Source organism: Protopterus annectens, chromosome 2.part1, assembly GCF_019279795.1.
Source record: "Protopterus annectens isolate FY-2018-M chromosome 2.part1, PAN1.0, whole genome shotgun sequence".
Lineage (NCBI taxonomy): Eukaryota > Metazoa > Chordata > Ceratodontiformes > Protopteridae > Protopterus > Protopterus annectens.
The window spans coordinates 1,109,210,521-1,109,226,393 of record NC_056729.1 but is presented as its reverse complement, the minus strand read 5'-3'; the positions used below and the strand labels follow the sequence as shown (position 1 = coordinate 1,109,226,393).

At 39.1% G+C, this 15,873-nt stretch overlaps 1 protein-coding gene across 2 annotated transcripts in view; it reads left to right on the top strand.

The window, feature by feature from the left end:
- Nucleotides 1-15,873, top strand: part of SUPT3H (SPT3 homolog, SAGA and STAGA complex component) — a 3,063,171-nt gene that overhangs the window by 2,152,292 nt on the left and 895,006 nt on the right. For both annotated transcript variants that reach the window (XM_044062653.1, XM_044062652.1), the window contains exon 6: nt 11,160-11,235. In XM_044062653.1, the coding sequence (XP_043918588.1) occupies nt 11,160-11,235 (76 nt within the window). The remainder of the gene's footprint in view (nt 1-11,159; nt 11,236-15,873) is intronic.

Genomic DNA, 15,873 nt, shown 5'->3' with positions numbered 1-15,873 from the left:
GGCAGTATTTCCCTATATCACATGCAGCATGATATAATCTTTTTTGGAAAGAAATAAATAATTTTCTACAAGCTCTATGGACAGACAAATTCAATTTAACTTATTCAATAATTCTGTGTAATGCTCCAAATCCTGGCAATATTCCTGGAATGCAGTACCCTCTCATGTGGTGTCTGTTGACTGTTTCTAGAAAAGTTATTATAATTAACTGGAAAAATATATTAATCCCTCATTTAAAGAATGTATAAATATTGCTAACACTGTTTGCTAAAATGAATTTGTCACTATTAAAATGAATGAGAACAGATAAAACTACCTCTTGCTATAATAACTTAAGTATTTTATTAGAAAAAGTATTGATTTAAGAAATATATATTTACTTTTTTTTATCCTTGGATAATGGAATGGAAATTTAGAATTTCTTAGATTAATTGATGTAGACACTATTGTAAATGGTTGTTTTTTGTTTGCTGCTTCTTTTCGATGAAAATATACTGGGCCAGATTCCAAAAGAGCTGCTCTCAGTGCATGTTTGTACTGAGTCTGATTTGGTGTAAGGCCTATTAATAAACAGGCTTACTATGGGGACCAGATTCTAAAACACCTTCTGTCAGTGTAAATTTTCAGTTACACCGAACAAGTCGGTTAATAAACAGGCTTACTATGGGGACCAGATTCTAAAATACCTTCTGTCAGTGTAAATTGTCAGTTACACTGAACAAGTCTTTTGGAATCAGGGCCACTGTTTCACTGTGTTTAGAACTTTAATAATAACTTCCTGAAAAAAAAAAAAAGAATAACAACTATGAGCTATGTGAGAACTCAAACTACATTGGCATATGTCAGTGACACAACAGGTATCAGACTTGCCTTGGTTCAGAAGGCTATGGGTTCTGTTCACACAGCAGGGAGATGGCTCACTGACACTACAGTGCAGCATAAGGGGGGGGTGCTACACTCCTGAGTGTGTGTCATCCTTCAGATGAGATGTTTAACTGAGGTCCCATCTGCCTGCATTGGTGACGGTAGCTCTGGTGAATGTAAAAAATCCCATGGCACCTATGAAAAGAATAGAGGTCCTTTATTTGTATACAAAAATAACTCCTATTTGCAAAATATTTACATATTTGTTTATTTTTATTTTATTTTACGTTTCATGACAGGGATTGTCTGATTGAGCTGAAAAGCCCTTTTTCAGCGGCGGGCCTGGGAGAAAAGCTCCAACATATTATACAATTTTCATTATAAATTAGCATTAAACAGCAATGTTACAGGATTATTACAAGGCATTAAGTAGCAATACAGTGTCAATAATCAGGAGTATAGCATAACTATGTCAAGATGTATAAAAAGAAATATGTCATTAAGATGAATATAGTTTTTGGGGTAAGTGATTACAAAAACCCAGTTTTATCATGTATACTGAGCATAGTAATATAACAAGAATTAATAAAACACTCCAGGTAAAATATAGAACATGGGTAAAAAAACAATGTCAGTCATACTTTGGTAAGAAGAAAAAAAATCAAGTAGGATTCTTACAAGTAAAAGTACAGATTCAGATGAACCCGGGGATCAGGATCAAGAGAGAATTTAGGGGAATAGTAGTATAGGGGGGTATTATGTAGGCATAACCATGTACTGTACATAGAAGAGGAGTTTTTGAATTGAATTGGGATGTGGCAGGAGGGAGAGGAGGGGAAGTGGATGAGATAAGGTAAGAGAGAAGAGTGTGGAGCGGGAACGCTGTTAAGGTGGTTACATGAAGGCAAGTCAATTACAATAGAATGTTTCTCTGAGGCAATTTGCTTAATAGATTTTTGAAGACAGTAGAAAGAGTAGTCAAGGAAGATTAGAGAGAGCTAGTGAAAAGAGTGAGTTAAGTGCAGAATGTAGATTAAGGTATGAGAAGTAGGGGATGTTTAAGGAGGGGAGTGCAATGGCAGGACCAGTGACTTTTAAAGTGGTCTTTGGTGGCTGTCTTAAATTGTTTAGGACATGTAGGGGTCCTGATTTCTAGTGGGAGCCTGTTCCAGGCAATGGTGAGGTGATAGCTGTACATGTTGCGTCCAAATTTAGACTTGGGTTTGTAGATTTGTAGTAGGTCTTGGTTAGAGATTCGGAGAGGTCTGGAGGGAGAATAATGGGAGATGAGAGGGGATAGTGCTGGGCAGTAGGAAGGCTGGTATACGCTAGAATGGATGATCTGGAGCTGAGAGAGAAGATGCTGGTGGAGTAATTCAAGCCAGTTTAGGTGTTTTAGAGAGAAACAGTTATGGAATTTGTAGGTTTGTTGGGAAGTAAATCTAGCTACCTTGTTGTAGGTGGATTCAAGTTTGGTCAAGAGTGCTGAGTTAAGATTTGTGAGAATTTGAGAATTGTACAGTAGACTGGGTAGAAGGTAGGTAAGAGAGAGGGCAGTCTTGGCTTTACAGGTAAGGAGGTTCTTGTTACGGTAAAGGAGCCCTGGTTTTGAATGAGTCTTTTTGATACAGTTATTAACATGCAAGTCAACTTTAAGCTGATTGTCAATGGTTATGCCTAAGAGCTTAGTGCTGGATTCTACCTGAATGGGAGTGTTATTAAGGGACTGTATGGAGAAGGAGGGTTTAATATTGTTGAACATTTTAGGTAGGAAGAATAACAGCTTTGTTTTTTTAGGGTTAAGGATGAGCTAGTTGTTGGAGAGCCATGTTACAACTAAGTTAAAAGATGCTGGAGTAGCTGAGAATACCTTAGAGGGATAGTTGGCTGTGGTGATGACTGTAGAGTCATCTGCATTTTGGACTAAAGATGACTGAGGACAGGAGGTATAGAGCTGATTAGTAAAGTTATTAAAAGTAAAGGCCCTGGGATAGACCCTTGAGGTACACCCATTTTTACATGGAGAGGAGGGGAGAGTGCAGAGTGCCATCTCACTGATTGAGATCTATCAGTGAGGTAGCTGGAGAACCATGCAACAGTATCAGAGGAGAAGTTGAGGTTATGCAGTTTGTGCAACAGAAGAGAGTGTGAGACAGTGTCAAAAGCTTTTGAGAGGTCCAAGAATAGGCAAGAAATAAGTTAATGGTTGTCCATGGCTATAAAGACAGTGTTGAGGAAGGATAATAGAGCTGTAATGGTGCTATGTTTGGGTCTGAAGCCATGTTGAGTGGGTGTAAGCAGATTTTCCTGTATTAGATACTGCATAACTTGTTTATGAAGACATTTTTCTAGTACTTTTAGAAAGAGGGGAGAGGATAGCGATAAGTCTAAAGTTGGAGATATCAGAGGAGTTGTCTCCTGTGTGTATAGGTAGAGTGTAGCATTGTTTCCAGATGGAAGGGACTTTAGATTCAGAGATAGAGTGATTAATTAGGATAGATACAGGGAGAGCAAGAGAGTCAGCTGCTAGTAGAAGAAAAGTGGAAGGAATATTGTCAGCTGATGCTGAGCATGGTTTTAATTTAGAGAGTAGAGTTTTGATGTAGCTAATAAGTACAGGTTTAAGGGAGAAGGTATTTAAGGAGATAGTATTAGGAGTAGGTTCAGAAAAGTTGGAGATGTTAGTAGTAGAGGAGTTTGGGTTAGGGTTCAGTAGCTTAGATATTGAATAGGTATTGGAGATAGTGGCAGTTTCTTCAGATGTCTTGTCTGGGCATGGATTGGGGGAGCTAAGATTACCAGGATGTAATATTTGGTTAATAGAGTTCCAGAACTTTTTAGGATTAAATTTTAGGGCTGTGGGAGGTTTGTTGTAGAAGTCCTTTATCTTTGCTTATGTGTTTTTTGTCAGATTTCTATAAAAAAAAAATATATATATATATATATATATATATATATATATATATATATATATATATATCACCTGTCACATGATATCACACGTATCACTCTACTACAAAATTCCTATTCAGATTTACAGAAAGCACTCCAACATTTTCATTTCCCCTTTTCATTAGATTCATGGTTTCATAAGTTCATAGCTGATTACTAGGCTGGCTTTTTTAACAAACATGTCATTGTAAGTCTAACTAATTTCCTTCCCGAAGGTGAGAATTAAACACTGTACATTGTATTTGTGAATCAAACACTTTAACCATTATACCAAGCCCCAAGCTTTAACTGTTTATATTCTTTTTCATCCATTTCCTTTCTTTTTCCTTTTTGTACTTAGCCCTTTTCCTGTCTTTTACTCTTCCACCAGTAAAATTATTTTTTCTCTTTTACTACCTCTTGGTTTATGCCTTCATCACTTATTTCAGAACCTTCTTCTATAGCCTCTTTATTATCTTTTTTTCTCATCTATTTTTTCTTCTCTTTCTAGTACTATTAAAATGTCTTTCCTTTATTCATTTTCTTCTTTCTCTTTCCTTACTATTATTTTCATTTTTGCAATCCATCCATAAATGTCCAATTTTGTTGCATTTATAACATTTAACTTCACATTTATTTTGCATCATGTCCAGTTTCCCCACAAATATAGCTTTTTCAGTTGTCACAGTTACTTATCAAATGTTCTTCTTTTCCACAAAAAAAGGATATTTTGGGTTGTCCCCAGTACTTTACAACACCCCTATTCCCTTCCATATTTATCATGCTTGGTATTGTTTTCTCTATTTTAATACAATATTACAATCCCAGGCACCAGTCCATAAGCACCTTTTATCATAAATGTTTGCAATGTCCAGTAATACTTTACATAAAGCTTTCAAATTCCTTTCAAAGTTTCTCTTTATACCTCTATTTGAAATTGTACATGAATCTTCTTTTTGTTTCCCTGTTAAATGCTTTTATCATAAAAATTCCAGGAGTTGCACTCTTTTTTTCCCATATTCTCCAAGAAAATTTTCATTGAAAAACAGTCTCAAATATAATGTCACAAAATGTCTACTTGTTATAAGAATAAAAACTCTTAGCTCATGTGCATTTACAAAAAGGAACTATTAAGTTGTCCCACACTTCATACCTATCCATTTTGTTGTCTTCTTTACTTTGATTCCTTGCCACATACTTGTTTTTCATCTTCTTCTGCCTCTTTTTCTGACACTTAATGTTTGCCTTCTTTTACTTCCTCTGCATGTGTTTTCTTTTCCATTTCAGCACTATTCTTCAGGACTGTCTCTGCTTCGTCCTTTTGTATTTTCTCCATAATGTCCTCTAAGGAAACATCTCCTTCATTTTCTGGCTCACTTTCCAACACCATTTCTTTAAGTAAATCATCCCGCAGCCCTCCTGACTGGAGGGTTGTAATTATACATCTGTTATTTGCTGACTCATCTCCATCAAACATGTTTCTTTGAAACATTTCATCAGAATCCTGCACACATTCTCTAGTCTTGGTATTTGCTTTCTCCTTCATTTCTTTCAGTACTCCATCATCTCCTTCTCTCTGTGTCTTCCTCCCTGTTTTTCTGGGCCACCTCTGTGCCTGGAACAGAAACAGGAAGTGCTCCTCTAAAATGGTTCCCACTCACAACATTGATGAGTAGGGGATGTTCCCTGATGCCCTGGCTAATTTTTCCCCTAGTAGGAGAATTGCCACCATGGTTATCCCCTGAAAAGAAGCTACTCGCCTAGTGAGGCTAACCCTGTCAACAAAGGATAAATAAATAACATAAAAATACATTTTATTCATCACACACAATTGACTGCAGCATAAACATCACCGCAGAGCAAAACTAATGGAAAATAAGTTTAAAACATCATCATCAACACCCTTTGTCCCATTTTCTACATGGGGTTGTTCTGTCATATCAACTGTTGCCATCTCACTCAATTCATTGCCATTCTCGAGCCTTATTCAACACTCATGCCTGACTGTTGCATGCCTTCTGACACACAATCCATCCACGCCTTTGCTGGACTCCGTTGTCTCCTCTTGCCTTCTTTCTGCCTGTCCCAAATCTTCTTCATCAGATGATATTCTGCTTTTCTCCACTTGTGACCATACCACTGTAATCTGGTCTCTTTGACCTTTTCTGCAGTAGGAGCTACTTTGGCTCCTATGCCCTCATTTCTTCATCTGTCTCACAGTGTGCATCCTACCACCCACCTGAAGCACTTCATCTCTATCACCTCTAGCTTCCTCAACTTCTTTGCCTTTACTGTCCATGTTTCTGTATCACAGAGTAATGCTGGTGAAACCATGGTTTTGTATACCTTACTTTTCATTTTTTTTGGCATTCTTTTGTTACATACTACTCCTGTCTCACTGTGTCAGGTGGCTGCAGCCCTGTGATTCTAGCTTTGACTTCCCCATTCAGTCTTCCCTTCTCCTCGATCACCCCTCCCAGATAGTTAAAGCTATTAACCTGTTCCACTATTTTCCCTTCTATCTCAGTTCACAGTTTCTTCTGAACTCCATTTGCTGTCATTACAACTGTATTATCAGTATTCAGTTTCATCCCATGTGCCTTTAATTTTACATTCCATTCCCCTATCATTTGCTGAAGTTCTTGCTCAGAGTCTGCCTGTAATGCCACATTGCCTGCATACAGCAACTTTGTTGATCTTCCCCCTCTGAACTGTTTGCTAATATAGTCTATCACCAGTATGAACAGAAGTGGGCTCAAAGCTGAACCCTGATGCACACCAACTCCCACTACGAACCCCTCTGTGAGACGAGCACTGTTCATACTTGTACATAGCCTGCACTAATTCTACCAGTGTATCTGGGACTTTGAAGAACTGCAGGACTGGCCAAATCAACTTTCTTGGGACCTTGTCATATGCTTTCTCCAATTCTTGGAATGCGAGTTGGATGCTTTCCTCATCTGTAGCTTCTTCTCAACTATCCGTCTTACTGCAAACATTGGGACAGTTGTGCTGCATCCTGATCTGAATCCAAACTGCTTATCTTTCATCTTATTTTCTGTTACTCTTTTTTCGTTTATCAGTCACCCTCTCCAGAACTTTCATGCAGTGTGACAGAAGTTTGATAGCTTTGTATTGCCCTCAGTTGTGAACATCTGTATGCTTATTCTCTGGTCATCTGGGATATGCCTTCTTCTCCACGCTGTTATGAGTACCCTCAGGAGGCATTTCTCCCCTATCCCACCCAACATCTTTATTATATCTGCTGCGACCTCACTGAACCTGCTGCTTTCCCTGACTGCATTTTCCTTAGTGCTGTTCTCACTTCTTCTACTCCTCTTCTGTCACTGTAGGCTGTGTCTGGGACATTACAGCTTCTGTGAGATTTTATTCATTCAGAAGCTGCTGTAAGTACTTCTTCCATCTGCCTTTGATATCCTGTGGACTGGTGAGCAAGTTGTTGCTGGCATTTCTGTGGAAGGGTGGCTGACTACCTTCTTTATCTTTCTATCTTTGTCTGCCACCTAATGTAGTTTCTTTGTGCGATCTACTGACTTATCTTCCAGAAGCTGGTAAGAGCACCTCTGATTCCTTGTTCTTTGCTATTGCTGTCTTAGCCTCTTTGTTAGTCAACACCAGTATTCCTTCATAGCCTGGTCCATCTTTTCTATCTTCCACTTTTTCTTGCTTTTCTTCTTTCTTTTGATGACTTCCTGGACTTCTGCATTCCACCATCAGCTTTCCTTATGTACCGTATATCCATAGCTGGCCCACCCACACATCTGTTCTGTAGTCCTCACACATACTGTTTTGAGACTCTGCCATTTTTCTTCAAGTCCACCTATTTCCTCGTCTGCTTGAGGTGCTAGACCCCTGAGTAATTCCTTGAAATATTGTGCTTTCTCTCCAGTCAACTTCCAGGTCATCATCTTGGTCTCTGTTGACCTTAGAGCCTTCTCTGACCACTACTTTCAGCTGATTGTGACAACCAGTGGTTAATGCTGTGGGCTGACTGTTTAACTGCGGATGACTTTGCAGTAGTTGATTCTACCCCAGTGCCCTTTCCTTAATAGGAGGAGATCTACCTGATTTGCATGTTGACCACTCTTGTATGTGATCTTGTGACTGTCTCTCCTTCTGAACCTTGTGTTGGCTACTGTCAAGTCATTTGCCAGACAGAAGGCTAGAATGGCCTCTCCTCCTCTATTCCTTTCCACTTGGACCTATACCTCATATTGTCTGCTGTCTGTCCTGATATGTGCATTCACGTCCCTCATTATTAACACCAATTAATGTTGTCCTGCTTTATCTAGTAGGTTCTACAGTTGTTGCCTGAATGCACTGTCTTCCTCACCATCACAACCCAGTTCTTGGGCATAGGTTGAGATTATGAATACTGTCCTGTCATTAGGCTGGAGTTTAATTGCCATGAGTCTATCAGTAATTCTGATGACATCCCTCACTGTCTTCTGAAGCCTCTTTCTCACCACAATTCCCACACCATTTCTAGCCTGTCCTCCCCGAGTAATAGACTCTGGATCCCAAGTCAGGTAGTTTTGCTGCATTACCCTTCCACCTTGTCTCCTGGATACATAGGATGTCCACCCTTCTCTGTATCATTATGTCATCCATTTCCAAGCTGTGTCCCATCAGTGAATCTACATTGAGTGTAGCAGTTATTAGTTTGTGTTTAGCAGGTTGATTGTTTTTACATCCAGATTGCTCTCAAGAGAGTTATCCGGGTAACTCAAACTAGGCATCTGGAGACTAGCTGACCAGTAGCTTATTGACTCAGTGCTGCTGGGCTTTATGACAGGTAAACACTGGCCAATAGTGGCACATATACCACAGTCTAGAAATTAGGAAGCTGAGACATTTATGCAAGAAGTCGCTCTATATTCAACCAAAAAGGTATGAGGTAAACCAAATTAGGACAACTACCTCTCAGATGCTGTAGTAATTTTTCAGTTAGTCAAATAATGTGGATAGGTCCATCATATCATATGATAATGAGAGGTCTAGTATGACCAAAAAAAAAAAAAGAATTGTGATACTGATTCTTCACATTAAGGATATTGTTGAAGACCCTTGTTAAAGTTTCAGTACTATGTTTAGTATAAAAGCCAGACAGTAATAGATCATTAATGTTATTATGTCTTATGTACGATATCAGTTGCAGGTACACTACTTTTTCAAGAATGTTGCCTACAAGGGAAGATTTCAAATACAGTAAAAGTTGCACAGATGATCAGGATCTAAATCTACCTTTTTGATTACTAGAGTTGCCAATGTTTCCTTTATTTGTATTGTAAATACCCCTTCCTCAAATTAAGCAAGGACAGTATGGTATAGTCTTTGACCCATACACCCAGACAAGTTAGAATATGTTTAATGGGGCAAGGATCTACTTTACAACTACTTGAATGCACAATGGAAATGAGAGACTTAGAGTCATCCTAACTGGGAATAAGAAACTCAGAGCAACTAAGATAAGGGCTCATCTTAAAGTGTACATGAGCATCACCCTGTCTGGCTTTTTTGGTAACCCTGATTTGAAGCAGGCATTCTTAGCAGCAAAGTATTTGGCAACTAAGTCACAAAGATGGTTAGATGGTCTGTCCCGCCATTGTTAGAATGTGTAATTCAAAGTCAAGTCTTGGCTGTTCCAATACTTGGTGGGTAGGCTCTGCACGGCTCTGGCTTACAGTTTCAAACAAGCAGGTAAGGTCCTGGTTATATGTCTCAGACAGTTTGTCATGCCTAGAGGCACTACAGTCATGAAAGTGCAAGATAAGGTTGAAAATTACTGGGGTGATCAGGTCATATCTTCCGAAACACACAACACCTATGTTGGGGGTCATCTTGGGGTTGATCAACCAAGAACTGAATGAATGAATGAATGATGATACCAACTGATTGATTCCCCTCTCTATTCACTGGTTGTCGTACAAAGTTAAAAGACCAATTCCAATGTATGGTCATATCTTTGTTTAACAGAGGTACCCACTTGAGCAAAACTGAATGGTTGGTTGAAGCACTTTGCAGCTGAGTACCAAGTGGTCAAGCATGTCCAATCAGATTTACTGTATTGGACGTTTCCCATTACTGGACCGATGATAAAGCTTCTCCTGGAGCTGTATGGAGCTTGGTTATTGGAGAAGAGTGAACTTTTTTCATTGCTGGACCCTTGTTAAAGTCAATCCAGGAGTTTAGTTGGGTTGCATTTTAATTGATTTTGTTCAGTCATTACGTATTCAGTAAAGTGTTTGTTTTTTTCTTGGTGAAATGACATATACTTCTGTATATATTGATATCTTTATCACCTTAGGAGGAGCCAATACACTTCCATATGTTATGTATACATACATGGAAGTGTTGGAGGGCATAGCATATGGTTCTAGTAAGCCTCCTCTGTGGTTTGGGAGGGATTCTGTAACTGTAATTTACTAACTCAGTCCCCTATGTCCTGTGTCATATATCTTAATGTGGTAGCACTGAATGTGTATACTGGCACCAATGAAAGATACCGAGACTGGATGATAAGTATAGAATCAGGACAGCAGTGGAGCAAGAATGGGACTAGTGGCTGTGACCATGGATGGCATAGCAAGGACTGAAGACACATTCTCTTGAAGTAAAGTAAAACAAATTGCAAAAAATCCGCATCAAGTTCATCTAAAATCTGTAAGACCCTTAACATTATTTTAAGCATGCATTTCTTATTATGCTCAATTTGGATGATACTGACTTTGAATATTAATGAATGACCCCCTACATACTGTAGCTGTGTACAGACAGTTAAATATGGTTAAAACAAACAAAAGTAGTAAAAAATCATACTACCTTTTTCCATTACATCACTCTTTCTATTAGATTCACATGTGCTGTAACGTATTTAAGAACATACAGAATGCAGAGTGTGAATGCATGTTGTAAGAGCGCACACACTGTACTGGTTTTGGACAAAGACATATTCTGTACCTATAGTGGACTGTATGTTAAGGTAATTTCCATAGATACAAATGTCTGATTGTAATTTGTCTGCATGTGTGGTTACAGTCTTGTCTTGTGGTTGCAACTTTTCACTTCCTTGTTCTGTAAAAGAAGAACGTTTATATCTGCAGGCAGATTCAGGAGAAATATCTCTCCTAGGCTGTTGTTTGCAGTTACAGAAGTGCTTCTGTTATGTGCGGCATTTTCTTGCAGCTTGAATTTTGTCTGATTTGAATTAACTTATTGATTAAGAATCCTAAACAAGTTGTATTTTCTTGTGTTATTAATTTAAAGAAATGTATTGTATTTTGTTGAAGAATGGCTAAATGCTGTATAGTAACAAAAATATATATGTTCTTTTCTTTTCAAAGCGAGCAGAACGACAGACTCGAATGATGGACTCTGCTCAGTATGCCGAGTATTGTGAAAGCCGACAGCAGAGTTTCTGTATGTATAACACCTAGTACCATTGATATGAATTAAAATGTTTTATTACTCGTAATGGTAAACGGTTAACTTTCATGTTATAGCATCATTCTGTGGTCACACATTTTTCTTCTGTTTATTCATTGAAATGTAATGATTGGATGGTGTCATCCTACCAAAAGTTGAATTTGAATGCGTCATTACTTATCATTAACCACAAATAAACTAAATAGCTGTCATTAATCCCCTTGCACACACTTTATTGTCTTTATGTTTCACCAGATATTTGTAACTTCCTTTCACAGTCATTTCAGTAGCAGGCATCATTGGAGGGTTAGCATAATGATTAAGGTGTTTGCCTTACAAACACAAAATGCAGGGTTTTATTCTCAACTGGGATAATTGGTTAGACTTAAAATGGCCCACAAGGGCAGCTAACCTAGTGCTGCCCTATAAACCTTTTGAAAAAATTGTTTATAGCTTAAGCCAAGGGCATTATTCTGTATGTCCACCCTTGTAAATGTAAGAGAGAAAAAAAAAACACCACCACATGGTCACAGTGACGAGTTAATCCTTTTCTACTGAGAAACTTATAAGTAAGGACCTGGCATCTAGGTCCAAAGAGGTCATTATCCCACTTTACTCCGCATATAACAGACCAATCATAGAGTATGAGGCTCACTTTGGTACCTTACAAAATAAATATAAGGTGTAACAAACATGCCTTATGCAGAGTGCCTTAAAGCCCTTTCTCCCTACTCAGTCTCGAATACTTTGCTGAGGGGTGATCTCTACCTGGCTTACAAGGCTTCCACAAACCCCACACCTTTGAATCTCTTACATCTTCGTAAGTCAAAGAGTACCAGAAATACCAGGTCTACGGACATGGATTTTTTCTGTGACTTAAAATACAACATGCTAGAGAGACAGATATGTGCACCAAAGCGTCTATATTATCTTGTTGAATGATGACAATATTGAACAGCTAAAACATCGAAAATGCCATACATCGAAACTGTTCTTGTAGGGGGCTGCGCCTCAAATACTTTGCTGAGGGGTGATCTATACCTAGCTTACAAGGCTTCCACACACCCCACACTTTTGAATCTTTTACATCTTCGTAAGTCAAAGAGTACTAGAAATACAAGGTCTAGGGACATGGATTTTTTCTGTGACTTAAAATACAACATGCTAGAGAGACAGATATCTGTACCAAAGCGTCTATATTATCTTGTTGAAAGATGAGAGTATCGAACAGCTAAAACATCGAAAATGCTGTACATCGAAACTGTTCATACCCCCCGCTAATTATATATACCAACTCTGAGATCGTACTACAGTGAGGAAAGAGCAAATTTTCTCATCCCCACTGTACCATGATCCCGTAACAACACTTTCGATGTACAGCATTTTCAATGTTTTAGCCGTTCGATATTTTCAACATGCGATAACGTGAAGTAGACCCGTACCAAAGACTGCCCTACTATGAAACAGGCTTCCCATCCATGGGAAGCTGAGTTAGTCTATTTCCCAGTTTAAACACAACCTAGACCAGTTTATGGGGAATGGGAAATTTATACCTGGCCTGGCTCCCATGTCCCTAATGGACAGAGGTTGCTTATAAATGCTTGACCCTCAATGTCCTATTTGAATACAGAATATCATCATTCTTTTGGGAAAACCTGGCTAGGCTTAGAAAGGCCCCCGGGTTATTAGCCTAGTAACAGTTTGTGAATCTGTGTTCCATTTACCATGCAACTGGAGTTTCATCTTTTGCCTTTTTTCTTGACTTTGCTTTCCATTTTATTGTACATACGTTGCCATGCTGAAGTAAATATTGATTCATGCACACTGTGCTCATTTCTTCTCTTATAATTACTTAAGAGTTCATAGGTGGTTACTAGGCTAATGGTACAAGAGTCTTTACAAGCCTAGCCAGTAATACTCAGAATATGACAGTATTACAGTAAAGTGTCACTTAACCGGCACCCGTGGGGATTGGTAGGTGCAGGTTAAGTGTATGTTCTGGTTGCTTGAGATGTGCCCGCTTTTCCACATTGAACAGAAGAGGCTCCCCTGTGTGATTTTTGATTGGCTCGCATGCTGGCATATGAGCCAGTCAAAAATGACAAAGAGGAGCCTCTTCTGTTCAATGCGGATTTTTGATTTGCTCGTATACCAGCATACAAGCCATTCAAATGCTGGTTGCTTAAGAATGTCGTTTGCTTGAGACCCGGATATTGGGGATTTTACTGTATATCTTAATTCCCCAGATATGGGATGGAGTAGTATCAAGGTAGTGAGTCTTTGGGTTTGGAGCCCTGAGTCATTTTATAGACTGCCTCTATCCAAAAGAAACACGGGTAGTACCCCAGGAGTGAGTTTATGGTTCCCCATCCATTTATCCAAATTCTGTTTGAAGAGAGTGAGGTACAGACTTTGTTTTACAAAGATGGGAAGTTTATTCCTTAGATGAGGTAGCCTTTGGGATACAAATCTCTCTCTCAAGCAGTTTCTGTCAGAGTCACAAATAAGCTTCGGGTACATGGAGCGCATAGCCCTTATATTTATTGCGAATGTGAACATTTTCATTAGGGTTGGATCAGAGAATGCCTTGTAAGTCAGGCATAATTCCCCTCTAAATAAATGATATGAGACAGTGTGGCCTATATTATATGCTCAAAGAGACATTTCTTAGAACATATAATTATTAACACCTAAAGAGCGAACGACCACGTCCTTGAATTTTTTCCAGAGCCGTACACAAATAACACAAACTTCAAAGCCTTAATCAACTGGGGGGCTTTGCCCCCCACACCCTCAACATGGGGGGCTATGCCCCCCACACTAAATATACCAACTCCGAGATCACACTACGTTGGGGAAGAGGGCACTTCCCAATAACGGCCAACTGACATGGCCGTTCTCGCTTTAGAGCAGTCTCTCTCTTTAGGTGTCGATGATTATATGTTCGAAGAAAAGTCTCTTTGAGCATATAATATAGACCTGAGACAGAGTAAAGTGATAGGGCATTTAGTCGGTCTGCATAAGACTTTTGTCTTATGCTTTATATTTATTTTTCGCAAGAAACCTCTGGAGCCACTGCAGTTGGTTTAAGTACCTGGTTAGATGCATGCAGAAGGGAGCATTGTACTCGATTGTGGGCCTGATGAGGGCCAAGTACAGTGGCACTATGACTTGCTTTGATGTAGATGCCATGTCTTTACTTTTATAATTTAAGCCACAGAGAAGGATTCCCTCACTACTGTAGCTACCTGGTGGTCAAAGTTTAGGTTACTATCTATCTGTGTTCCAACATTGCTCACCACTGGGTCTACTTTTAGGGATGTGCTATCAATATTATAATTTACAGGGATATCTGATTTACCGAAGGGTATGATTACACATTTTTTACTATTTAGTCTCAGACTGCAGTATTGGCACCAGTCATTTGTCATTTTTAGGCTTGTTTGTAAGATGTCAACATATTTTGGGGATTCGGTGATTGCTCCCAGCTTATAGTCGGCAGGGAACTTGGTGAGCTAGGTCCCTCCAGCATTAGCCTTCACTTCAGAGACGTATATACCAAATAGGAGGGGTCCCAACACTGAACCATCTGTGACACTGCTAGTAACAGGTTTCTTATCAGAAGTGGATTTACCTACCTGGACAACATGTGTCCTGTCAGTGAGCCACTCAGCTGTACCTCGGATGATGATGGAGTTTATGCCTAACTCAGTAAGTTTATCTGGGATTCCTGAGTGGTGGACTTTGTTGAAAGCTTTGGCCAGATCTAGATAAGTAGTGTATATCATTTTACCTGCATCCATGGCCCTGGGCGTTTCTCGAATAAGTCCACCAGATTGAGGAGGCAAGATCTCCCTTTGACACAGCTAAACTGGGTCTCTTCAGCTTTTGGAGAGTTTCTGTGTTATCAATCAATTCCATGAAAATTCTCTCCATGACTTGCAGATAAGACTGGTCAAGCTTATGGGTCTGTAGTTCTCTGGGTCAGTTGATGGGTCCCTCCTTGTGCAGCGGGATGACTGTTGCAGTCCTCCATTCCTGTGGGTCAAAGCCCTTTTGGAGGCTGTGGTTAAAGAAGGTTTCTAGTGGTCCTGATAGATTGTATTTTAAACTAATAAAGAAGCATCTGGAATGTTGTTGTGACCCATGGAAGCTGTGTTTTTGTTTTTCAGGAGTGCAGTAAGGACCCATTCCATCATAATGACTAGTAGGGGGATGGTTGTGGGTATTTATTTGCATGTGGTAGAAGGTGATGAGAGAGAGAAGTTTGAACTGAACTTGTCAGCCCACAGGTTTGCTATATTTTCAGGCTAGGTATAAGTGTTGCTGTTTATGATCAACTCGGCACATTGCTGAGCATTTCCCTGAGGTTATAAACATAATTTAAAAAAAAATGTTTATCTTTCACCTAGGAAGATATCTTTGCCTTAGAGAGGGTCCAATTGCCCAACATTTTGCACAATTTCATAATTCTGAGTCTAGTAGTTTAAAAGCCACTGTTTAGGAAAAGTACCTTTGAATTTTTGTTCAGAAAACTTTTGTATAAAGAAGCTTTTAAACTTTAATGCTGTCTCTCCCTCAGATTTTAATATGGATTGTAATTGGAGAGTGCTTATTTAATTTATTTGTTTT